At 34.2% G+C, this 26760-nt stretch overlaps 3 protein-coding genes and 1 long non-coding RNA gene across 10 annotated transcripts in view; 1 reads left to right on the forward strand and 3 right to left on the reverse strand.

Annotated features, from left to right (window-relative positions):
- Positions 1-717: 717 nt before the first annotated feature.
- On the reverse strand, positions 718-2221 carry LOC132790038 (serine protease grass-like). Its single transcript, XM_060798461.1, is given in 7 exon segments — positions 718-1034; positions 1036-1216; positions 1277-1458; positions 1529-1571; positions 1639-1843; positions 1896-2065; positions 2129-2221. Coding segments are annotated over 7 exon segments (1086 nt in total). The 5' UTR covers positions 2208-2221; the 3' UTR covers positions 718-808.
- A 1822-nt stretch (positions 2222-4043) lies between these two features.
- Positions 4044-6539, reverse strand: LOC132790040 (serine protease grass-like). Its single transcript, XM_060798462.1, has 7 exons — positions 6366-6539; positions 6120-6305; positions 5887-6056; positions 5084-5288; positions 4970-5012; positions 4718-4899; positions 4044-4660 (listed from the first exon to the last, which is right to left on the reverse strand). The coding sequence occupies exons 2-7, from the start codon at positions 6196-6198 to the stop codon at positions 4254-4256; spliced, it is 1086 nt and encodes a 361-aa protein (XP_060654445.1). The 5' UTR covers positions 6199-6305; positions 6366-6539; the 3' UTR covers positions 4044-4253.
- A 7875-nt stretch (positions 6540-14414) lies between these two features.
- LOC132790041 (uncharacterized) lies at positions 14415-19274 on the forward strand. Of its 5 annotated transcripts, none has more exons than XR_009632763.1 (4): positions 14415-14642; positions 17583-17729; positions 18646-18982; positions 19043-19274. It is a non-coding gene; the product is annotated as an uncharacterized LOC132790041 (long non-coding RNA). The 5 variants fall into 5 exon arrangements; XR_009632767.1 differs by having other exon boundaries at positions 17651-17729; XR_009632765.1 differs by lacking the exon at positions 14415-14642 and adding an exon at positions 17430-17444.
- A 4117-nt stretch (positions 19275-23391) lies between these two features.
- The window catches only part of LOC132791918 (uncharacterized), a 53980-nt gene continuing 50611 nt past the window's right edge, over positions 23392-26760 (reverse strand). For all 3 annotated transcript variants that reach the window (XM_060801043.1, XM_060801046.1, XM_060801044.1), the window contains one exon: positions 23392-25192. In XM_060801043.1, coding sequence (XP_060657026.1) covers positions 24966-25192 — 227 coding nt within the window. In that variant the 3' untranslated portion in view covers positions 23392-24965. The remainder of the gene's footprint in view (positions 25193-26760) is intronic.

Below are 26760 nucleotides of genomic sequence, written 5' to 3' on the forward strand. Positions count from 1 at the left end.
TATCTAGAGATAGAGCTATAATAATAATTTCGAGAGCATTTGTTATGTTTGCACGCAGATCAAGTTTGTTTCAAATTTTTTCTACGCCCACTTCCGCCCCCGCAAATAATAAACGTTTTAAGGCTAGAGTCGAATTCTGGTATATACAATAAAAACTATAGTAATTGTGATTCCTGAAAATTTGGGTGCAGATAAAAATGGTCGAAGTTATTTAAGAAATACTTTTGTATGGGCAAAAACGCCTACTTACTAGGGGTCTTAGTTGCTTTGGCTGACAAATTGCTATATTGTGCCGTCTATGGTATATTTTGAATGTGGTATTATATCGATATACCACATATACCATTCGGTATATTTTTAGCATTTTTGTAGTATTTTGGTATATTTTGAGAATAAAATTGCAAAATTTTGCTTTTATTCAAAATGGGTAGCGGGTATCTTATAGTCGAGAACACTCGACTGTAGCTTTCTTACTTGTTTATTTTTTTTTGAGGTTTCTATGCTAATCTTGATTTGATTCAACTGAATACTAATACATTATTTGTATTGTGTGATCTACAATTCTGAATTTCCTGTACTTTATTGTGTAAACGCACCTAAAATTGGAAACTAAATTGGGAATCTAAGTCACTTTTATTTGAGGCTGTCAGCAAGACATGACAATTATGTATCAAAATACAGATGTTAAATACTTCGGCATTAAAAAGTACATTCCAATCATTATCAATAAATTTTATAGAACTTCTTAATTAACGTGCATATTTACTGGTATATAAACTTTGAATTGTAATAAATTAGATTGTTCAATTTATTTGGTGGCAATCTTGTAGGCGATCCAGCGAATGTAACTGCCAACGTTTGTGTAGACACCCGAATAGCCATCGGTACAATTTTCCGATCCAAAGCTGACCACTCCATACTGTACAAACCGTTGATGATCATTCAAATACGGCATATATGACAATGGTCCACCCGAATCACCATTACAGAAATTGGTTGATGAGTTACTAGCGCATATTTGATTTGAATCGATTGTTTTTTGTATATGCTTGTTGGCATATTGAGTGGTCTACCCGATTTACAACGGCTTCCATTGGAACATCAGAGAAACTAGTGTTTTCGGTTTTACCCCACCCAGTAACACGGAATCTTTGCATAGTCTTAACTTTGTTTTGAAGAATCTCGGACGTTGGCAGGCAAATGGGCGTAATGCTTTCTGTCAATAATAAGAAACTAAATGTTGTTTTTTTTTAAATTAAGTTATTAAAGGAAATACCTCGGAATTCTACGTCTTTGGAGAGTTTCACTAGAGCAATATCATTATGACCAGTTTCATGTGAGTACTTTTCATGCACAAAAATGCGTTCAATGCCAATATCTTCAATTGGTGGCGCACAACGATTCCCTTTGCAATCTATTTGCTGGCTTATGTTGTGTTCTCCCAGACGCACATATAGTCTATGATGAACAAATAAATGTTATATTACATATTACACATTAAATAAGATTTGAATAGTAGATTGCTTACAGTTCTTGATTTGAGAAGCAATGAGCAGCTGTTAGTACGTAACCTAAAAAAATTAATAAGCGAAGAAAATATTAGCATACAACTAAATGTTACTCAAGATATTTACTCACGTTTGTTTATCAGCGTGCCGCCACATGTGAAAGCATTTTTTCCATCTTTGTTTGTAAAATTGAGAAGCGCCATCCAGGGCCTGGACATTAATTGAATTTCCGTACCATCAAGTATCTTATCCGTTTCAAATCTTCCGCAATCTTCTATTAATAGATCGTGAATTGCCTGGTCAATCTTTTCAATTTCTTCACAGCACACATGTCTCTAAAAAGTGAATGTTTTTATATAGGTTGATAGAAAAAAAAAGAGGAATTACGTGATCATTTGGCCTTGATTCACATTTCGAATTTTTGATGTACAATATATTAGCGCGTGTGGGTGGAATTCCAGGTTTTTGTTGCGAAAGAATATTTACAATGATCGAACATTGGTTTCGGGGTACACAATATCCCGGTTTTGAATCGCCTCTAATGCATAATTCGTCCGCTAAACGAGGTTATGAAATTTGTGTTGAAGCATCATCACAAATTTATAAATTGAATAGTATACCATTTCTTTCAACATCGATAGGCCAAAAAGCGATCGCTGAGCCAAGAGCAAGAAAGAAAATCACGCTGAGCTTGAACATTGTAGTTAGAGATCCGTAAATGCTCTGCGTGCTTATCTCAAAATTCACAACTATATAATGTTTTTTAAACTCGTATATAAGTAAATAGTGCTTATCGCACTTAAAATATAGAAAATTAATATAAATTCTTAGAAATAACGAAGGCTATATATGCTATACACTGGAATTTGCTATATTTTAAGTGCGATAGTGCGATTTAAGTGTATATATGCTATACACGGGTATATCATATAATATACATATAGCCTTCGGTATTTCTAAGAATTTATAATAAATTGCTATATTTTAAGAATAATATCTCACTGTTTAGCTCTTATTATGAAAGTTTGAATTTCCAATGAAAGTTTTAAATTGCCCACTAAGGAAATAGATATGGTAATCAGCCTAAGCTGAAAAGGCCAAATTGGCCTTCATTTTCTTTTTTTCTTCTATTTTAATTTGTACATTTGTTATTGGTAAACTGTCTCATAAAGTGGTCAATGGATATACATATACATTATATTATGATACGGACATTCGAAATCGACAAAGATTGAAGGTCTTAGAGTTCCAAAAGATTATTGTAGCTTAACTATACTTCTATTATTTTCAACTGTTCAATTGACATGATAAATTAAAACTTTCGTTATCAGCGTATTTTCATTCAAAAATTGAAAATTAACTTGATCAGGTTTTTTTTTATATTTACAATCAAATATGGTATGAAATTAATAATATCTGAGACCAATACACTTAAAGAAGAAGAAGATTCAATAAATAAAAGGAAAGTTTTTTTTTTTAATTCTTTATTTATTTACAGATAGATTGTAAATATAAATAATAAGTAAATTTTACGACGAAGGGAATGAGAGAAAATTTTACATGTAGGGGATATTTACAAGAAATTGTGTTAACTACCACTCTTTGGATGGCCAATAAATAAAAGCAAAGTTAAAAAAAAAAAAAAACAGATAGACAAATTCTACCCCTTGTAGTGGATTTTGACTCCACGAATCCGGCACATTTTTCGGTCAGCGGAGGCCGACTATTTCGTGCCGGGAGACTTGTATTTTTGGGTCTGCGCATGCAGAATCCAGAAGGCGACAGCAGTGACTTACAGAGTATCTCTGGCCAGAGCGCTCTTGCCTCACTGTGCCGAGCCGCGCAAGACCCTTGGACCCAAAAGTGGGTTAAAAAGTACTATGGTCAAAAATAATAAGTTAAAAATAAAAGGTCATGCATTAGCTGTATGCAGGCGAAATAGTATAAGTGGTAAAAAGACAACACAAAAATGGATTAATAAATATAAAATTAAAATAAAAGATAAAATAAAAAAGTTTTAGTTTGCATAGATATATAAGAAACTGAAAAAAAAGAAAGGCAAATATATCAATTTATGATTTGACACATATTTTTTGGCGCTAGTATTACGATATGCCTGCTACCCATAGGGTAGAAGGGTATTATAACTTTGTGCCGGCAGGAAATGTATGTAACAGGTAGAAGGAGGCATCTCCTATAAAGTGAATATATTCTTGATCATCGTTAACAACCGAGATGACATAACCAGGTCCGTCTGTCTGTCAGAGACTATAGAGATAGAGCTATAATTTTTATTTTAACATCATTTATGTTTGAACGCAGATCCAGTTTGTTTCAAATTTTTATCACGTCCACTTCCGCCACCGAAAATCGAATAACTAGCGTAATTTTAAAGCAATAGACTTGCCTAACCATTCGGCTATTGACACTGATGAAGAATTTATATACTTTATCGGATCGGAGATGCCATATTTACTCTGCTACATACTTTTAAAATTAGCTAAAATACATAATACACTTCTACTCCATTTTCGTTGGATTTTGGTATTTTTCTTTATTATAAAAATTCACTTAAAATTACAAATTAAATTGTAGATTCTCAATTCATTCACTTCCATGTTATTTAGTGGGCAACATAAAAAAATCTGAACAATTATTATTTGTTATTATTAATCAACGTACATATTTACTGTCATTAAATTGAATTTCAATATTGCATTTAAAATATTAATTATATTGTTCAATTTATTTGGTGGCAATCTTGTAGGCGATCCAGCGAATGTAACTTCCAACGTTTGTGTAGACACCCGGATGACCGTCACCGCATGTCTGTGATCCAAAACTCACAACTCCATACTGTACAAACCGTTGATAATCATTCAAATAAGCCACATATGACAGTGGTCCACCCGAATCACCATTGCAGGAGTCCTTTCCAACGCTTCCAGTGCATATTTGAGTTGAAGATATTTCTCTATGATATGAATTCTGGCATATTGAGTGGTCTACCCGATTTACACCGGTTTCCATTGGAACATCAGAGAAATCAGTGGTTTCCGTTTTACCCCACCCAGTAACACGGAATCTTTGCGTAGTCTTGACTTTGTTTTGAAGAATCTCGGACGTTGGCAGGCAGATGGGCATAACGCTTTCTGTCAATAATAAGAAACTAAATGCTGTTTTTTAAATTAAGTTATTGACGGAAATACCTCGGAATTCTACGACTTGGGAGAGTTTCACTAGAGCAATATCATTATGACCAGTTTCATGTGAGTACTTTTCATGCACAAAAATGCGTTCAATGCCAATATCTTCAATTGGTGGCGCACAACGATTCCCCTTGCAATCTATTTGCTGGCTTATGTTGTGTTCTCCCAGACGCACATATAATCTATGATGAACAAATAAATGTTATATTACATATTACACATAAAATAAGATTTGAACAGTAGATTGCTTACAGTTCTTGATTTGTGAAGCAATGAGCAGCTGTTAGTACGTAACCTGAAAAATCAATAAGCGAAGAAAATATTATATTAGCATACAACTAAATGTTACTCAAGTTATTTACTCACGTTTGTTTATCAGGGTGCCGCCACATGTGAAACCATTTCTACCATCTTTGGTTCTAAAATTGAGAAGCGCCATCCAGGGCCTGGACATTAATTGAATTTCTTTACCACCAATTATCTTATCCGTTTCAAATCTTCCGCAATCTTCTGTTGACAGATCGTGAATTGCCTGGTCAATCTTTTCATTTTCTTCACAGCACACATGTCTCTAAAAAGTGAATGTTTTTCATAGATGTTTTTAGAAAAAAAAACAAGTAAGAAAGTTACAGTTTAGTGTGCTGAACTGTGAGATGCCCGCTACCCATTTCGAATAAAGGCAAATTATATATAATTTTCGAAATATACCAAAAATACTAAAAATATACCAAATGGTATGTTTGGTATATCGATATAGTACACCATTGAAAATATACCATAACAAGCAAATTTTCAGAAATCATAACTACTATAGTATTTATTGTACAAACCTAAACTCGCAACTCTAGCTTTAAAATTAGGCTTGCTATTCGGATTTTTTGATTTGCGGGGGCGGAAGTGGGCGTGGCAAAAATTTGAAATAAACTTGATCTGCGTGCAAACATAACAAATGCTGTCGAAAAAAAATAGAGCTCTATCTCTTATAGTCTCTGAGATCATACGGACAGACAGACATGGCCAGATCGTCTCGGCTGTTGACGCTGATCAAGAATATATATACTTTATAGGGTCGGAGATGCCTCCTTCTACCTGTTACATACATTTCCTGCCGGCACAAAGTTATAATACCCTACTACCTTATGGGTAGCGGATATAAAAAACGCAATTACCGTATTTTTTGGCCTTGATCCACATTTTGATTTTTGGATATACAATTTGTTAGTGGGTGTGGGTGGAATTCCAGGACGTATTTCCGAAAGAATATTTTTAATGAACGAACATTGTCTTAGGAGTACACAATATCCCGGTTTGGAATCGCCTCTAATGCATAATGCGTCCGCTAAACCAGGTTAAGAAATTAGTGATGAAGCATCATCAAAAATTTATAAATTGAGTACTATACCATTTCTTTCAACATCGATAGGAGAAAAAGCGATCGCTGAGCCAAAAGCAAGAAAGAAAATCACGCTGAGCTTGAACATTGTAGTTAGAGATCCGTAAATGCACTGCGTGCTAATCTCAAATTTCACAACTATATAATGTTTTTCAAACTCGTATATAAGAAAACAGTGCTTATCGCTTGCTTATACTGAATAAAAATAAAAGCACAATAAGTGAGTAATGCAATGGCTACGTATATAATACATACATATAGGCATTAAAATAACAAAGCTTCTTTGCTCAAAATGGGTAGCGGGTATCTCACAATCCAGCACGCTTCTAAATTCAATCTTTTATGAAGAAGTCAATCTTTAAATATTTTTTTAAAGCACTGCAAAGTTGGGTACCATTCCTTGTGAGGACCAGAGTATGCGTGTTTACTCTACTGAAAATACAAAAAAATTCGAGTATATAAACATAGAACATATATTTTTATTTTAATAATAATAATATTAATATTATTAAAGAAATAATAATAATATTAATATTATTAAAGAAATAATAATAATATTAATACTATTATTATTATTATTATTATTATTATTATGCCTTATTTCCCAATTGCTGAACCCAAGGTGGCAGATCCGCAGCAAGTTTCGTAGTTGGCTATTGTATCACGTAATTCCAATATCTTTTGTTTATTATTATCAGTTTTCGATTTTAAATTCTTTATTTCATTATTCTTTTCGTCGATTTTTGTATCAACGTTCTGAAGATCTTCCTTATTATTTGTAAGGATACTTTTTTTTGAATTCTAAGATATTTCATTTTGATGCACTTTATCTTTTAGTTCTTCAATATTTTCATTCATTTTAGTGATTGTACTGTTTATCTTATTAATCATTCCGGCTTTGTCTTTATTTAAATTAATTTTGTCATTCAACGCAGCTAAGCTTGAATTCAAATCGATCTTTAATATTTCAATTGTATTTTCTTTTAAAGTCAGACTTTTCTGAGTATCATTAAGATTTTTAATAATACACTCAACTAGATTTCTTTCCTTGTCAAGATTGTCAGCTTTACTTTGCAAGTCACTTTCTAATTTTTCAATAGAAAATTTCATATTTGTTGCTTTCAATACACATTCATTTAAGAGTGTATTTTTAAAATGTATACTTTCCTATTTATGTTTAATTAAACTTCGCAAATCGCAAAAATGTTTTTCCCATTTTGTCAAAGGTTTCGACGGTATCGTTAATACAAAATGTTTTTCCCAATATTAATATTATTACGCATATTAAAAGATTTCTTTTCATTTTAAAAAATTAGTTTGCGTTTGGTTTACTTAAGACACGCTGAACGTCAACACGAATCGGAACTGAATGTTATTAAAATTGAAAAGATTGCTCGTGACAGCTCTCTGTCGGTATTCGCTGATGCTCTCTCTGAAATATTGGCTTATCTTCTAAAAGCTTCGTGTTATTATGTATGATTTTATACAAATGTATGTTAGCTATTTTGTTTATACATATTTACACCCTTTCTCCATTATAAATGTAGAAATTGGGTATATAAGACTTGTGTGAAACAGACATAGGTTTTTAACGGCATAGCGATATAGTGATCGTAAATGCATATTTATGTCTTTATATTTTGGTTCGAAATATATGTATATAACACTTATATATTTAACATTTACAAGACACTGCATTGATTTTTCCCCGAATTTGGCTTGCTGTGTGAATTATTACATTGATTTTGGCATTAAATATTAACATCAGTATCAATATCGCTATTTGGGGACGATGAAATCAATGGACACTGAGTCTTTAGCAGCGAGGCTGCAATTTTTAAACCAGCATACAAAATAACAAGTAAGAAAGTTACAGTCGAGTGTGCTCGACTGTGAGATACCCGCTACCCATTTTTAATAAAGGTAAAATATTGCGGTATCATTTTCAAAATATACCGAAAATACTAACAAATACTAAAAATATATACCAAATGATATGTTTGGTATATCGATATAGTAGACCATTCAAAATATACCATAGACGGCACAATGTACCAAATTGTCGGCCAAAGCTACTCAGACCCATAGTAAGTAGGCGTTTTTGCCCATACAAAAGTATTTCTTTATATTTCCACAATTTTTATCTGATCGCAACCAAATTTTCAGAAATCATAACTAAATTAAAAATTAAAATTAGGCTTGTTATTCGATTTTTTTGATTTGCGGGGGCGGAAGTGGGTGTGGCAAAAATTTGAAACAAACTTGATCTGCGTGCAAATATAACAAATGCTGTCGAAAAAAAATTATAGCTGTATCTCTTATAGTCTCTGAGATCGAGTGTTTCATACGGACAGACGGACAGACACACAGACACACAGACGGACAGACGGACATGGCTATATCGTCTCGGATGTTGACGCAGATCAAGAATATATATACTTTATAGGATCGGAGATGCCTCCTTCTACCTGTTATATACATTTCCTGCCGGCATAAAGTTATAATACCCTTCTACCCTATGGGTAGCGGGTATAATGACAAATATAGCTCTTGAGGCATTCTTGTGTCCAACGGAATCTTATCTCCTGAGCGAACTGTTTGATTGTAATAAATCCATTCCAAGAAATTACAGCGACAGTATTTATAAAGTCGGTACAACATCAAAATTATCAATACATTGACAACTGGCACAGTAAATGCGTCAAATGGCAAAATCGATGAATATGTCACGTAGATTTCACTCGACTTGAACCAGAGATGTCCTTTAGTCACCTTGTTTAATTCCGGTATTACAGCTGCCGCTAGAAGCATCAGCCAAAGATATGACACGGTTAGAAAGCATCGCAGCCACACCATCGAGACTTTCTGTAGTTCCAAGCGGTTCTCCCGTCGTTCTGGCATATTTTGTTGTTATATATTTTATTTCAATGTAATTTTAATTGAAAAATGATTGGATTTATTGTATACGAAATACTTTTGAAAGTTTCATTTTCTATTTACTAGAATAATAATGGCAATGCCTACTAATGAAATTGAAATGGTAATTCCACAAAAAATTTACGGCTATTGTGTGGACTGAAATCGTTAATACACATATTTAAAGCTTGTTAGTAACTTAAAGAATATTCTTATAAATGATAAACCGTCCCAAAAGAATTTAATCAAAAAGTTAATTGATACTGTAAACGAAGAATAATTCTCGTTTAAAATGTGAAAGCTTTATGAAAACTTTGTAAATATATGTGATAATTCTTCTAACATAAATATTAATAATATTATAATAATTTTAAGTTAGAAATAAGTTCGAATTTTCTTTTTTGAGAATGAGGTTTTTACAAATCTTTTTCCCCCATAAAGTTGTATGTTATATTATTTCATTGAATTTTACTAAGTTAAAAAGCCCGAATTGACCTGTGCTCTTTTTATACCCGCTACCCATAGGGTAGAAGGGTATTTTAACTTTGTGCCGGCAGGAAATGTATGTAACAGGTAGAAGGAGGCATCTCCGACCTTATAAAGTATATATATTCTTGATCAGCGTCAACAGCCGAGACGATATAGCCATGTCCGTCTGTCCGTCTGTGTGTCTGTCCGTCTGTCCGTCTGTCCGTATGAAACACTGGATCTCAGAGACTATAAGAGATAGAGCTATAATTTTTTTTCGACAGCATTTGTTATGTTTGCACGCAGATCAAGTTTGTTTCAAATTTTTGCCACGCCCACTTCCGCCCCCGCAAAACAAAAAAATCGAATAACAAGCGTAATTTTAAAGTTCCGAATTTTGGTATATATAATAACTACTATAGTAGTTATGATTTCTGAAAATTTGGTTGCGATCAGATAAAAATTGTCGAAGTTATAAAAGAAATATTTTTGTAACGGGTATCTCACAATCTAGCACACTTGACTGTAACTTTCTTACTTGTTTTTATCTGATCGCAACTCAGGAATCACAACTACTATAGTTATTATTGTATATACCAAAATTCTAGCTTTGAAATTACGCTTGTTATTCGATTTTTTTGATTTGCGGGGGCGGAAGGGGTCGTGTCGCAAAAATTTGAAACATACTTGATCTGCGTGCAAACATAACAAATGCTCTATCTCTTATAGTCTCTGAGATCCAGTGTTTCATACGGACAGACTGACATGGCTAGATCGTCTCGGCTGTTGACGCTGATCAATAATATATACAAGGGTTGCTATTTATATTTCTAGCCTAATAATGAAAATGCGAATATTTATATAGTTGTGAAATGGATTATTTGTTTTTCACAGTATTCTCCAGCAAGATTCATACACTTTTGAATGCGCTCAGCCCAATTGTCGAAGCACTTTTTCCACTCTGATTGAGGCACCTCCATAACATTTTTGAGCGCTTCAACAGCATCTTCTGGCATCGAAAATCGTTGACAACGCCTTTTTCCCTTGATGTGCGTGAATAAAAAGAAGTCATTGGGTGTCAAGTCAGGGCTGTATGGCGGGTAACCCATCAATTCCACGTTTTGACCGGTCAAAAAGGCGCGGGTTTGAGCTGATGTGTGAGAGTTCGTCTTGTCATAGTGCAGAATGATCCATCTTTTATTGTTCGTTTTTCGAATTTGTACAACGACTTTTTAGGCTAACAAATTGAGGTGTACCACTCAGAATTGACCGTCTTACGTTGCTCAAGTGGAACAGTCGCCACATGACCAGTTTTACCGAAGAAACAGGCGACCATTTGCTTCGAAGTGTTTCTTCCACGAACAACTTTCGTTGGATTTGGCTCATCTTCAAAGACCCACACGGTCGATTGCTGTTTTTTCGGGCTTATAACCACATATCCATGATTCGTCACCTGTGACGATCTTATAATTGTCTTTTGAAGCACCGCCAATGTATTTCTTCAAAATTTCTTTGAACCAATCCACACAAGCCTTTTTTTTGAGAAATTGTCAAATTGTGCGGTATCCAACGAGAACAAACCTTTTTTACGACCAGGTGTTCATGCAGCATCGAATGTATTCTGGTGGAAGATGAAATGTCCAAGAAGGCCTCTATCTCACGATATGTCACATGACGATCTTGCATTATCAGTTCACGCCCGGCATCAATGTTTTCTGGCACAACGTCTGTTTTTGGACGACCTTCACGACCTTCGTCTTCGAGCGAGCATCGTCCACGATAGAATCCATTAAAACAGTTTTTCACAGGGCTATTGGATGTCGCTTCATCGCCTTACAAAGTTTTAAGATCATCGATGCACTCTTGTCGTAATAATCCACGTTGACAGTTGTGAAAAACAATTGCTCGAAAGTGTTCACGAGTTAATTCCATTTTTCTGCCGGGGTAAATATTTGATTAATCGTTTATCGATATCAAACATGGTCACACATGAAAAAGTTATATGAAGCTTTTATCGATAAAAGTCCAAATTTTTTTTGGGTATTAGTCAAACGGTCCTAATATGCCTACAAGTGACCTAGACCAGATACTTAAATAGCAACCCTCGTATACTTTATAGAGTCGGAGATGCCTCCTTCTACCTATTACATACCAAACATTTCCTGCCGGCACAAAGTTACAATACACTTCTACCCTTTGGGTAGCGGGTATAATGACAAATATAGCTCTTGAGGCAGCAGTCTTAGTGCTGTCAGTGTCGATATTTCAGACTGAAAATAAAACTAACGTATCAACACCAAGTTTGCTTGTTGTGCGGTTTACCAAGCTTTGTTCACATTTTAATCAAACAATGTGCAATGTTTGGACACTCATTTTAAGAATATTTAAATTATGTAATGATTTTGATTTAATATTGAAAAAACAAATTTAAGTGATCGCCAAAATTTTGGCTATTTATCAAATAATCCCTTGCTTCCTGGTTAAATAGCTGGAGAATGCCGAAGCCGCTACTGCATCGAATAACCACATTGCAGATAACCATGATCTTGAATAAAAGGGCCAAGATGATCTGGCTATACATTATATATGCATTCGGAATTGGCTCAATGCACAGTTCAATCATTTTGAATATATAACAGATACTCGATATCCAGTAGAGTGAGAAAAGCAATAGAAAGGGTCCAAAATAAAACAGCATTCTTGTGTCCAATGGAATCTTATCTCCTGAGCGAACTGTTTGATTGTAATAAATCCATTCCAAGAAATTACAGCGACAGTGTTTATAAAGTCGGTACAACATCAAAATTATCAATACATTGACAACTGGCACAGTAAATGCGTCGAATGGCAAAATCGATGAATATGTCACGTAGATTTCACTCGACTTGAACCAGAGATGTCCTTTAGTCACCTTGTTTAATTCCGGTATTACAGCTGCCGCTAGAAGCATCAGCCAAAGATATGACACGGTTAGAAAGCATCGCAGCCACACCATCGAGACTTTCTGTAGTTCCAAGCGGTTCTCCCGTCGTTCTGGCATATTTTGTTGTTGTATATTTTATTTCAATGTAAATTTAATTGAAAAATGATTGGATTTATTGTATACGAAATACTTTTGAAAGTTTCATTTTCTATTTACTAACATAATAATGGCAATGCCTACTAATGAAATTGAAATGGTAATTGCACAAGAAATAAGTTCGAATTTTAATTTTTTTGTATAAGGTTTTTACAAATCTTTTTCCCCCATAAAGTTGTATGTTATATTATTTCATTGAATTTTACTAGTTAAAAAGTCCTAATTGACCTGTTCTCTTTTTATACCCGCTACCCATAGGGTAGAAGGGTATTATAACTTTGTGCCCGCAGGAAATGTATGTAACAGGTAGAAGGAGGCATCTCCGACCCTTTAAAGTATATATATGTTTGATTAGTATCAATAGCCGAGACGATCTAGCCATGTCCGTCTGTCTGTCTGTCTGTCTGTCTGTCTGTCTGTCCGTCTGTCCGTATGAAACACTGGATCTCAGAGACTATAAGAGATAGAGCTATAATTTTTTTTCGACAGCATTTGTTATGTTTGCACGCAGATCAAGTTTGTTTCAAAATTTTGCCACGCCCACTTCCGCCCCCTCAAATCAAAAATTGAATAATAAGCGTAATTTTAAAGCTAGAGCTGCGAGTTTTAGTGTATATAATAATAACAATAGTATTTATGATTGCTGAGAATTTGCGATCAGATAAAAAGAAATACTTTTGTATGAGCAAAAACGGCTACTTACTAGGGGTCTTAGTTGCTTTGGCTGACAATCTGGTATAATGTGCAGTGTATGGTATTTTTTGAATGCGGTACTATATCGATATACCAAATATACCATTTGGTATTTTTTTATTTTTGATAATATTTTCGGTATATTTTGAAAATAATACCGCAATATTTTGCTTTTATTCAAAATGGGTAGGGGGTATCTCACAGTCGAGCACACTCGATTGTAACTTTCTTACTTGTTTCTCTTTACATTTGCAATATTTTCTTACAAAGCATTTAAATAATATATTATTATTTACAGTTTATTATTATATACCGTTTTTTGATACAGAGAAGGTCAATGTCAATAATTCCTCATATCGTTTTTTGGTTTTGTATTTAAGAATTTTGTCATGGCTATTGTTTTTATTTTGATGAATAAAAATGCAGACATCCACATAACTACAAAAACTTAGTCGGTATAAATGGTGCATTTATTTAAGTTTAATTAAGTTTTGCATTCCTGTTTAAATCGATTTGTGTTCTTATTTATTTAATACATACATATATTGTATATGTGTATATTATATATATATGTGAAGGGTTGCAATATTTACTCAACTGTAAGATTATGTGGTGACACATAAACAAACTTTAACATTTTGTAATTTTTTTTATGTTAGTTGTTTCATAAATTTATATTGCAAAATAAAGATTTGAACCATATGAAGAATAGAAACGAGTATGTGAACTTGCTTGTGATTTAGCTTCGGCTTAATATTTGCTATCCATTTTTCTAATATACCATATAATTAAGAACTGAACGATAAGTGCTTGAGTATATATTTGATAAGTCTTACATATCTTTCATGAATTCAGCGGGCGGCTGCAAAAAAATATTATTTTATTTTGGTTATTAAACAAGTAAGAAAACTACAATCGAGTGTACTATGTGTGAGACACCCGCAACCCATTTTAAATAACAGCAAATCAGTACGGTATTGAGTTTAAATATACCAACTGAATGTACCGCAAGAGTACACTAAAAATACACCATTGGATATATTTGGTTTATTTATATACTAGCACATTCAAAATATACTACAAATGAAAAATATACCAGATTGTCAGCCAAAGCAATTAAGTAGGCGTTTTTTATTTATTTATTTATTTTTACAAAAGTATTTCTTAACTTATAACATTTTTATTCGATCGCCTCAACATTCTCAGAAATCCAAAAAATACTATAGGCATTATTATAAATATTTACCAGATTAATGACTCAAAAATTATGCATGTTTATTGGTTTTTATCGATTTGCGGTAGCGGAAGTGGGCGTGGCAGTACATATGACTGAACTATCAATGTGCACGCCAAACGGTTGAGGTTAACAGAAGATAGTAAGTACATCTACACTACTCGCCTTAAATCGCGCTTTAAACTGTATTGTATGTAAAGTCCGTATGTAAAGTCCGAATGCTAATCTTTATTCTAAATGTTAATATGAAAAGCCTTTAGTTTTTGCAACAAGTAAACATATTACAATTTACCACGAAAAACGTTGTTTATATAGATAAGTAAAAAATACAAAATTAAATGATTAAAAAAATAATTGATGGCGGTGCTCGTTAAAAAAAACTCCTCGTAATAAAAACTCCACAATTATTTTAATATAAATTTAAATATATATTTAAACATTGGGAAACACAAGAGAGAAATACTAAGAGCCTTTTTACTGACAAGTCTGCAATATGCAAAAAAGCTTCTTGAATAACTTATAAGTATGTTATGGTTAGTTACCCTAGTTCAATGTCGCCTTATGCACATTTTATCTATTTTCTATGTTAAATGTTAAAATGCTCTGACGAAAATAGTCAACCTTAGTAAAACAAGTTGACAAGTCTTAAGTAAAATGCGTAAAGCGTAACTTGCTAAAGCTGAGTAGCGGAAGACCACAGAGAGAAGGCGATCAACACAAGTTAGAAGTTTCGATTTTTATTATATGTTAAGTAATCATTGTCAATTTAAAAAAGTTTATGTATTGATACATAACTTTTTAAAATACAAACATAAAGTGCAATGCCGTTTTTTTATTATCTTTTACTTTTTATTTTGCTGCTTTAAATATTTTCGTTGCTGTCTTAGTCCATTGAATAGTCACAACCTTGTAGCAGCTTCTACGCCAGAATTCAATCAATCATATTTAAGCAAGCAATTCCCATCTATTCATATTGGCAATAACAAAGTATTTCAGCAATACACTCAAAATTAATTACTCCATTATCTGCTCACAGATACCTGAATATTTATATATGTACTAGTATTGCGTATACGCAACGTACACACATTTTTATTGTGATGTAAAAACATTTGATTTCTGGCGTGTTTTCTGCTTGATATTATTGTACTTACGGTGTTTCCTCTTGCCATTTATTATTTTCCTCTTTCATTAATATGCCGCAGGTGCTTTGGTGTCAGTCAGCTGTAAGAATTCATGTGTTCATGCATATAACCGATTCGATCTTAAATATTAATTTTTTCCATTGTATAAGAGTCGAGTGTGATGGCTGAACCAATCAATTTGTATCACTTTAATTTCTTATATAGACATCTTTATGTCGTTAAATGAAAATAGACTCAGTTTTTGAAGATGAAGCTTTACGAGTTGGTCTCGGCAATTATTATGGCAGTTATTATTATGCCAGTTTTAGCTAAAAAGTGTCCCAATGGACAGCAATGGAATCAAGCGGGAAAGAAATGTGTTAAATATTATTTAGGTCCGTAATCACGTAGCTGCGTCACACACAAAATGATAATCATAATAAAATGTAATAAACACAAAAAAGGCATTAATAACTGTGGCAAAAGGTGAGAGAGGTGACTATTAGTCTGAATGGCACAAATATTTAGGCAATGTGGCACAACAAAAACAACAGAAACAGCATCAGAGCAGAGTTCTCATTTATAACATTTAGGGACAACAACGAAGAGAGAAACTAGCGACAAGAAATAATGAAGGGCATGAAAAATTAAATGCCATTTTGTGGAGCTGGCGAAATGAATGACATCCATACCAAGTTAACTCAAACAATGCGAATATGATATCCTTTTGTAGTGCATTCTGTTGTTGTTGAATAACTGACAACAACTTGTCAGCAGAGCGCATTGTGAGCGTTTTTCTCTTTTGTGTTCTTGCGGTTAATCCTTTGCTTGTGACAATAAAGTGCTCAATATGCTTTCGAGTCATCGAGCAATTCTTATAAATACAAATGGCACATTATACCTTTAAGGGCCTACATTTCAGATCTATACGAATACAAAAAGTGGCACAACAAATTGAACGGAGAAGAGGGTCAAATTTTGTGTGTGTGCTCTTTTTGAATGACATTTTATTTCTCACCGGAATCTTGATTGTCGACAGTATTTTTTGCCACTCGCCTTCCCAACAGTCAGTCCTTCACACTCAAATAATGAAAGAAAAAAGAATAGATCCCATTTTTGTGATTCATATTGTAAGCTGAACAAAATCGTTATTTTAAAGTTTGACCAAAGAAAATATTTACTGAGCAGTTTTATTCTCTTTTTTTGATGAAATTGAGTTGAAATCGTGTTCCATTTGGTTGCCCACGAAAGCCATTTCACTTTTGCATAAATAATAAATATTAATAAAAAAAAGGATGTAACAAATAACCGTTTCGACTAACACAAAACAAATTGACGAAGCTGTACAACGGCACGTATACGCAATCAATTTGAAATGGCCGTCGCAGCCATTGGCGCAACAATTTCAATTTATGTGCATTAGTTTTATTATTATTATCTCGAATTTCCTGTCAGCCATGTGCAAATTGAATAATAGTCTGTGGTAAATTGTGGTGCGGAAAGCGAATATAGAGTAATCATAATTACTGCCAGGTGAAACCACCAGCCAGCCGAAATATATACATACATATGTACATAATAGTTTCACACAGTGTCGTGGTGGTCGCATATATCTTTGAACATACGAGGACTCTATTTATATGTCGTTTAAATTCAATTACATTCATTAAGTCATTGACGTTATTTTGGGCTTCTCACAAACAGAAGTTTTTCCATATGTTGCGTCATTAAGTGAGAAGTATGTCGCTGGAAATTGTGGTTCAGTTTAAAAATAACCGCTTATTGAATAGCAACCCGTAGCCATATCGAATGTCGAATAAGTAAGTATAGCGAGTCTGATGAGAAACATGCAATCCACTCAATTTAGTTTCGATATTGAGTCGAAGGCCACAGCAGCCAGAACTCTTTTTTCTGTAAATACTAAATTTAATATAATAAATAAATAATACTTTTAATAGTATTTTAAATGAAGCTACTATTTTACCTCGCACATTCGTCGCTCCTTATAACTCTGATAATGGCAAAGAGAATGAAAAGTCAAAATTGCAGCGAAGATCAGGTCTGGAATGAGAAAACTTATTCGTGCGGTCCTCCTGAATGTCCACGTGAGTATTAAATGCTTAAATAAATATAAATTAGTAAGAAAGCTACAGTCAAGTATGCTTTGCTGTGAGATTCCCCTTACCCATTGTGAATAAAAGGTATTAATATTAGAATATACAAAATTAATATATATTTCGTATGTTGAGTTTATATAGTATAACATTTAAAATATACCATAGAGTGCAAAATATACCAAATTTTTAAGCAAAGCAACTAACCTGTAGTAAGCAAGCGTTTTTGCAGGAATCTTTAATACTATATTTTTTTATTGAATCTACCAAAATTCGACTTTAGCTAAAAATTACGCTTATTATTAGATTTTTGTCGATTTACGGGGGAGGAAATGTTGAAGCAAACTTGTTTACAGCTATATCGTCTCAGCTATTGACGCTGATCAAGGATTTATATACTTTATGGGGTCGAAGATGCATCCTTTTGCCTGTTACACACATTTCCTACCGGCAAAAAGTTATAATATCTTTCTACCCTTTGGGTAGCGGGTATATCAAGTAAGAAAGTTAGAGTGTGCTCGACTGTGCAATACTCCGAATTTTCACCGATTCAAAAGCAAAGCAGTAGTAATGTGGTATATTCGTAGAAATATTTCAAATTAATATACCAACAAATACTATAATAAATAAATATCTTTATTCCATTGATGTACTACTACATTCAAAATATACCTTAGAGTTGTATGCCAGATTATTCACCAATGATATTTAGACCCGTTCTTATGATTCCTGAATAAGGCAATCAGACAAATAAAAAAAGAAGCTATTCAAGAAATAATTTTCTATAGCTGTGACTGTTATTAATAACTTTGGTTGCCAATCTGATATTTGTTCTTTCTATGGTTTAATTTGAAGCCTTTTATTGAAAATTAACAGCTTCCTAGGATTATATCTTTTTGTTTTTCAGCTGGTCAAGACTGGTTTGAGGCTGAGAAGAAGTGCGCCAAATTTCGTATGATTGCAACACCTTTGTCAGATGATTCCTTTGAAAATGCAGGTCTAAACAAAAAATGCAGAAAAGGTTTCGTGTATCTTGAGGCAAGGCAAATATGTGGAGCCAAGCCCAAAATTTGTAATAATGAACTTTGTCAAACGAAGACTTTGAGATCAGAGAGGTCTAATGATTGCAAGCCGGGAAGAACTTGGAATCAAATAAGACAAGCTTGCGCACCAATTAAATCAGTGAGAAGTGTTGTGGAAGATTCGTAACTTACAAATTAAAAATCAGCAAATAAATAACTAAGGTAAGTAACATTCAAGTATTTTTCATTTAAAAAAATTCAGCATTTATTTTCTCACTTTAGATTCAATATAAGATAAATTAATCCTTGGGCTTCAGAGAGCTTAGTACCTCAGCTTTAAGTGCTTCAGCTGTTTGAGATTGGAAAATTCAATAAGTTGCAAAAATAAGCAAAACCAAAAGCAATATCCCCACGTCTATTGCTAATACAGGAAATATCCAAAAAGACAGTTTCTCAACTGTGGGGATTAAAATTTAGCTGAGAGAAAATAATAAAAATCGAGATGCTTAAACTACTATGTAGGTCCTGTCCGAATTGTCAAGCTGGGCAGCATAATGAACAATGTTCGGTAGACTGGAGTGGTGGGAGTTGTGGGAGGTGCATTCATTGTTTACGAGAGGAAGTGTCATGGCAGTTGGCCAACAAATTACGTATACGCCACGCTTGCCACTGGCAAGGCGAGGCAGCCGGCAAGCCAGCTGTGTCAAGTGAACTGCGACAGGCGGGACAGCCAAAGGACAGCTGTCGTCTATAAAGCAGGCAAAACAAATGAAGTTGAATGGCAATTGCGGTGGCAAATGTTCGAACTGCAGTTCGCCGCTGCTGGAAAATAATCATGGCAGTAGTTCCACAATTCACTTTCAACACAAATTCTCTAATAAGGAAATTTATGCGAATAGTCGCAAAAGTACTTTTAACAGTTGCAGTTTTAATGCTCGACACTGAAGCGTTTATCGTTAAATGTGTCGCACCCGGCGCACTTCTCCAAATGGTTTCCATTGCGAAGGACGCATTCAAAGCCTGTATGTAGTGTGTATGTGTGTCTCTTTGGCTGCCTCGACTCAACTCAACTCGACTCTACTCGTGGCCATATTTTGCGGTTGAAATCCACACAAAAGGTGTGAAAAGCAGCAGCCGGCGTGTGGCTCTTTTGATTGGATGCTGTTGCTTATTTGGCACGGATTTCATTTACTCTCTTCACTCCGTTCACATGCCCTTGCAGCTTGCCACGCCCCCATTGGGCGCCCGTTCAAAAAGTGGTTTTTAGAAATTGAGAGTTGATGTGTGGGCTGCAAGTTGCAGCTGCAAATGTGCGATAAATGTTGAGTGCTGAGCACCACAAAGTTGAATGACATTAATGTTTCTAAATTCAAACTACTTTTTTCTTTAACTGCTGAAACGGGCTTTTAACAAAACTAGGAAAGAACGTTTGGGATCATTATAAATCAATATATGAATTTTAATATCTCCTTTGTTTACTCACTCACTGATTAAACAGCAATACCCAAACCGTAAATGATTTGAAGCTACAATTTTTAAACAAGATATATTGCAAATTTACATTTTTTTTTGTTATAAATCAGATATATCTTTGGCATCCCCGGAAACTATTTATTAGGCGTATAATATCTGAAAAATATAAGAATTTGTAAAGTTTATTCTTTACTCTTTATTTTAGTTATTTGTAACATTGAACGAACCAAATTTTCTTCATACTTCAATTTATCCAAAGCATTAACATGAGGACATCAATATGAACTTAAGACAAAATAAATATTTCTCTAAATATGAGTTTATTTCTATATCATAAAAACCGTTTCATAACAAAATTACGATAAGACCCCAGATACACATCTCTTACAAATAACCAATACACATTTGCTACAAAACAAATAAAGAAAATATTGTAGTACAATGCGATGACACCCCAAAAGAGCTCAGGAGATGCATCACCTACTAAAATAGATAAGAATAGTTTTGTCTTGAGAAGGCTCATAAAGAGATTGAAAAATCGGTCTAAATCTTTTTATTGTGGTAGTTGGCGCGTGGTGTTTACGTTCTTAAAGTTCGCCAATTGGTCTGTCCCCTTGTGTCAAAGGACATCACTATCGTCCTTTAAATGAGCAAGATGCAGTAGATTATGGGAATATTCGCCCACTTTTCAAAACCAACCCCTTGGAAAAATCTAAAGATAATTTTATTGGAATATCCTTAAAGTCCTTAAACGACAATCTATAGAGTTAATAATTCTGATTACAAAAAGGTAAGTCTCGGCAAGATCTTTTTTGCTTGAGATATGATAAAAAAATGAAAATAATAATAAAAAAATCTTGTTCGAATTTTAACGGATTTATTTTTTGTTGGTTACATTTAAATTTCAAATTGGAAATTTATTGCAATTTTTATTGCATACTTTAAGGATACAGGAAGGGTATATTTAAAAAAAAGCTTTATCTCGGTCACGTTTGCAAAAGAAAGAAATAAAGATACCAAATATAGAGTTCGGTATAATTTCAGTATTTTTAAGTATATTAAGTTGGTGCATTCGATAAACCATAAATATTGGGTTTCACACAGTCGAGCTCACTCAACTATAGCCTTCTTACCTGTTTTTAATGTCGTAGCTTAAATTATTTGTCAACAAGAAACAGCTGCGTAAACAGAGTTCCAATAAAAAGTCATTAAAATATTTAAACATAAATATATAATATATATATATACATATTAAAACGCATTGAAAGTGTTGCGGACTAAAAACTAAAGTGTTAATTGATCTTAATTTTACTAAAAATAATGTAAAGATCTGCAAAGTTTATTGTGTCCCTCTTATAACATGGTCCTAAAGATGAATAGTTTGCATGAGATGCAGAGTAGACATCATTAATTATGCATAGAATGCGATAGAATAGTCAACAGCTATCAGCATAAATATTATCTGGGGCACATTCCAGTTTCGTAGATACATTGCTCACTTAGTTGCTCGCTCCTTTGTTTGCTTCGAGCACTTACACAACGCTTTGTTTTGAAGGCCTCATAAATTGCGCATACGCCATGCTGCACAGACGCAGCGGATTGCCGTAGACGCAGACTGCCAGATATAGCTTACCATTTCCTTATTTTTTTTGCAACGTGCAACGTGGAGACGGAAGCGCATAAATTTACCGTTGAAATATTTGTAAACCGTGAAAAAGTGAGTCCAATAAAAAAACAAAAGTTTAGCAAACGACAAACACGGAGCTCCAAAACACTTTAGACAACGTCATTGGATGGCACAGGGGAGCTCAAATTGACATGCAATTGCAATTGCAAATTGCTATTGCCATTGGCCCCTAGTCCTGTCTATTTGTACTCTGCGCCTGCGGCAAGTTCAATTTTGGTAGTCACACCTACGACGCGCCGCATCGCATGGCACTTGTCCAATTTTGATGTACTCTCCGAGGATTTGTGAATTTCGTTCGTTTGTGTTTCGTTGGCGATTTCGATTTTCAAGCGCTGCTCTAGAGAGTATTTCTTGGCACAGAACTTGAATATTTGAGAAATGATATTTACGGCCAAAGGTTAAGCAGGCATCTTTAAAGCACCTTTTGACGTCTCAAGTGCTTGTCTTGCCTTAACTTGGCTTCACAGAATGAATGCCCAGCTGGGAGCAGCTGCTTCTGCTGCTTTAGTTTTTTTGTAGGTCAAGCGCTGGCTTTGCTGTCATCCACGTCACTCTGTCATACCTCATACCTCATACCTCGTCAGCATCAACGTTCTCATCTTCATCACAAACACAAACCTCCTCATCATCATCAGCAGCAGCAGCAACAACAGCAAAAGCAACAGCAACATCCTCATCATCGTTGTGTCATTGTCATGATTTTGTCGTGTGCCAAAAGTGGCAGCGAAGTTCGCGTTTTAGCTCTTCAGTCTGCAGCTACATAGCTCGTCCTCCTCTCTCACACCTGGCTGCCTGATGAAGAGCACTATCTGGTCGCTCTTCAAGTCTACACAGCTGCAATAGTACGAACTACCGTTCGTCCGTCCCAGCGTGGCAGCTCCTGTCAAGTTCTATCTTCTGTGCCATCAATAAAATTACCAGGCAACTGATGGAATTTTATGCTACCGAAATACGAGAATTTGCTTCTTCTTTTTGGTTTTTTTTTTGTTGTGTTACATATTTATAGCAGTCGACTGCGAGTTGAGAAATGTTTTGGACTGATTTGCAGACTCTTTTATATTTATATTGCAGAGCTCTGCTTTAAATGCAAATGTCAAATGCACAACAGACCTTGAGTACACATATAGAAAAGAGAGAGTGTAGACAGACGCCACTTTTCGGTCCGCTGCTGCTGATGATGAGAAGAAGAAGCTGCGGGCGTTGCAAGTCAAGTCAACAGAAAATCGTTAAAGTGCTGGCCATGTGCATGGGAAAAGTGGAAACACGCTCGGAAATTGGTTGGATAAAAGGAAAACCAGTCCAAAACCTTTGGTTAAGATTAATGAAAGAGAATACACAACACATTGTTTAGCATTTTGTCAAGTTTTATTTAGTAGTATTATTACTCAATTAAAATTTAGTTGGGACACTTTATTTTTCTGTTTTCTGCTTGCTTCTGTTTTTTTTTCTTCTGGATGTATATGTTATTCGGTTTCCTTTTTTGTCATTTATTCATAAATATTTTTGTTTCTTACGCCTATTTACTTTGGTTTTGTGTAGTTGTTATGCCATTTAGTAGAATTTTACGTTGATCTCTAATATAATTTTAATGCTCATCATTATTTATTTGTTTAGTAGTAATTAATTTGAATTTTAAACATTTTTCATTTGTAGATGCTTCTGTAACAATTTTTCTTTGCTGCGATCTCTGTCAGCATTTTAAATTTCTCATTAGTTTTCCAATTTTTTTTTCTTTTGTTCAAGTTTTATTTTGTTTAATACTCGTACGTATGTATATATATATATATATAATTTATTTTACCATTTTGTTTTTAAGTTTTGTTTGATAATATATATTTCATGTAGACAAACTTGTAGTACACTTGGTAGAAAAACAAAAAATTGTGCCACCAGATTAGTTTTTGAGTTCTTGTTTATCAGTTTAAGTAGCTCACTGAAAAATTTGTTGACGTTTTTTTGTAGCTGCTGTCGCTTGAGTACCCCTAACGTGCCTTGCGGGCTTATCCCATTTATTATTTAACATCGAGTATCAGTTAAAAATTAGGTTTTCTTATTCTTTATGTTATTTATTTATTTTTTGTTTGTTTGTTGTTTATAAGTTTTACGTTTTCTTTATCTTTATCTGTAGGTACAACAATACACTGCATTTTGGTTTTGGTCTTGGCTTTGGCCAGACAAACCGGTTAAGTTTCAAAAATGTTTCAGCATTTTCCTTGGGTTTGTCATTATTGTTTGCCCTACAATAAATTTTGGAACATCGTGCCTTTTTAACATGCAATTGCAAATTGCTTTTTAACACTGCTTTGCCATTATTTGTGTTTTTAAGGATTTTTTATTTATCAAAGATTGAGTTTATTTACTTTTGAGTTATTTGAAATAAAATTTATTATATTTTTTAATATGTAGCAACACAACTGACTTTTTAAGGTTATTTTAAAAAGTTTCGAGAAGAAGTATTCCAAAACATTTAACAAGAAGCATTGAATAAAAAACTCTTCAAAATTTGCTGTATTATTTGGAAGAATGAAACTCTTAGCTGTGTGTGAATAAAGTAAAAGAATTGCAGAAACGTTCATTTATGCCTACAGTAATTTTTTTTAGCTAATAATTGGCTCGGGTCGGGCTTACGCATCGCATTGAAATGAATTGATTTTTTAACTCATTCCACTTAAGATTTCCATTCCAGCTGAAGTTGTCTAATTTCTTCTAAGATTTCGAGAATATCCTTAAAATTATTAAAAATTATAATACCTCAAGCGTTTTGCTATTAACTTTTTCTGTATTGCTTATAAATTAATGAATTCATATTTGTTTTTCATAATAATGACAATTTTTGCTGCTCATAAATATTATTTGTAATTAATTAACATATTTACTAAAAAGTTTACACGAGTGCAGGCTTCTTCAATGGCTTTTGCACAGTTACATTTTACCAAATTTCCTTTTATTTTTTTTTTTTCATTCTATAAATGTATTTATTTATTTATTTTTTTTTCAGTTGACTGCCTTGACAGCCGACACCAACAAATTCAAAGAGTGTTCGGTTTATTCGGGATTGGCGTCTTTGCGAGTCTTGTGGCCGCGGAACGAGGCTTGAATCTTGGTAGCCGCCTTGTTTAATTCCGGATCGGTCAGATCGATGTCGAGTTCCTCGGCCACCTTCTTGGTTATCTCCTGGATATCCTCGTCCTCGGGCGCATCCTTGTTCACAAGCTTGCGTGCCAAATGGCCACGGAAAGTGGACTGAATCTTAAGAGCAGCATGGCACAGCTCTGAAATGAAAAAAAGTAAAGGAACATTGTGTTATTTTATGCTCGTAGTTAAGTGGCTACTTGACTAACGCCTTAAAACAAGTGAAAAGCTTAATTGCAAAGTTTGGCAAGTTTGTAGAATGTCCTTATCTTAGACATTCTGAGTGCTGAGAAAGGAGCACAAAGTTAAGTAGCAGAAATTCGACATTTGCTCGCTTCCAATTAAAAAGTTTTCAATAGATTACCACGATTTCAACTAGTTTCAATCATCTGCTCTTGATGTGTCTCTCTACACCCTACAACTACTTGAAATGCAATCTACTTGCAACACTTTGTTGACAGTCACGTGCTGGGAGTGTGCTAATCGAAATTAGTGTGGCGAATTGGCCAATAAACAATGTTGCAGCAGCTGAAGGGAAGGGATCCACTCCCAGCAGATGAGCTGCGATTGCGAGTGGCTAGTAAACATTGGAAACGAATAAATCTCGCGTATTTTATCGCATGCTATCTCATATAATTTTAATGTGGCACAGGGCAATTTACATGCGATCGTTGTGATACATTTTTATTAACAGAGCATTCCACACATTTGCATTCCCAGCGGAGTGTGTAGATACGAATACTGGTCCAGATTGTGTCTGTGTGCAATCTGCGATGGTAATAAATTTTGCATACGCTCCAAATAATCGAAATCAAAACAAAACATTCCCCAAACGCTCTTCAGCCCTGGGCACAGCTGGGCAGAGACATGGTCCTGTCAAGATACTAGAGCGACAGCGAGCATTCGGGCTAATCACATTACGCATACGCAATGTGTGCCCCGAGGTCAGCCCTGGGGAACAGAAAGTTCTGCATGCTGACTGCATATTTAATGCACATCGAGTGCACGGATAGCCGCAAAAACTCGGAAACCGAATTAAGCGTTCATTTATAATGCTTGACTGCGTGCGGATGGATGCATGTGAATATTGCCACCATTTGGTCAAGTCACGGGCACAACTACGTGATGTCCAGCTTGTTACAAGAGTGTCGTAACACGCTTCAGTTAAGAGGATATCAACTACTGCGTAATTTGCTCATAATTGTGATAAAAATATGCATCAAGGTTAAAGGTGTCCTTTGTACATACACCCTTCAAAAATGTACTTGAACTTTTAGAGTTGCTTCATTGGTTGCTTGTAAAATGAAATAATCACTACCTAAACATTTAAGTTATAGTTATGCAGTTCTTAATACTTAAAATATGAAGATAAGCTTTATTTAAAAGGATATCAAGTACTGTGTAATTGGCACATAATTGTTATAAAAATATGCATCAAGGTGAAGGTTTCCTTTGTACTCCAAAAATGTACTATACACTACTCTTCTACTCAGCAAATTGAAGTAATCATTACGTAAAACTCAATACCCGTTTAGCATTACTTAACACATAAAATGAGAAAGTATCGAAAGAAGAAGAAATAAATTGGAGACTCAATAATAAGGCGTCACTTGAGTGTGATCGTTACTATAAGAAACATCTTGCTTTCTGTGTTGAATTAGACGTAATTTGAGATGATTTTATTTTTCGATGCCATTTATAAATATAT

Source organism: Drosophila nasuta, chromosome 3, assembly GCF_023558535.2.
Source record: "Drosophila nasuta strain 15112-1781.00 chromosome 3, ASM2355853v1, whole genome shotgun sequence".
Lineage (NCBI taxonomy): Eukaryota > Metazoa > Arthropoda > Insecta > Diptera > Drosophilidae > Drosophila > Drosophila nasuta.

Coding starts and splice junctions, on each gene's coding strand:
- LOC132790040 (XM_060798462.1), bottom strand. CDS start 6,198: ATGTTCAAGCTCAGCGTGATTTTCTTTCTTGCTTTTGGCTCAGCGATC. Junction 6,057..6,119: donor TATCGATGTTGAAAGAAATG/GTATAGTACTCA, acceptor AACCTGGTTTAG/CGGACGCATTATGCATTAGA. Junction 5,013..5,083: donor CGGCACCCTGATAAACAAAC/GTGAGTAAATAA, acceptor TTGATTTTTCAG/GTTACGTACTAACAGCTGCT.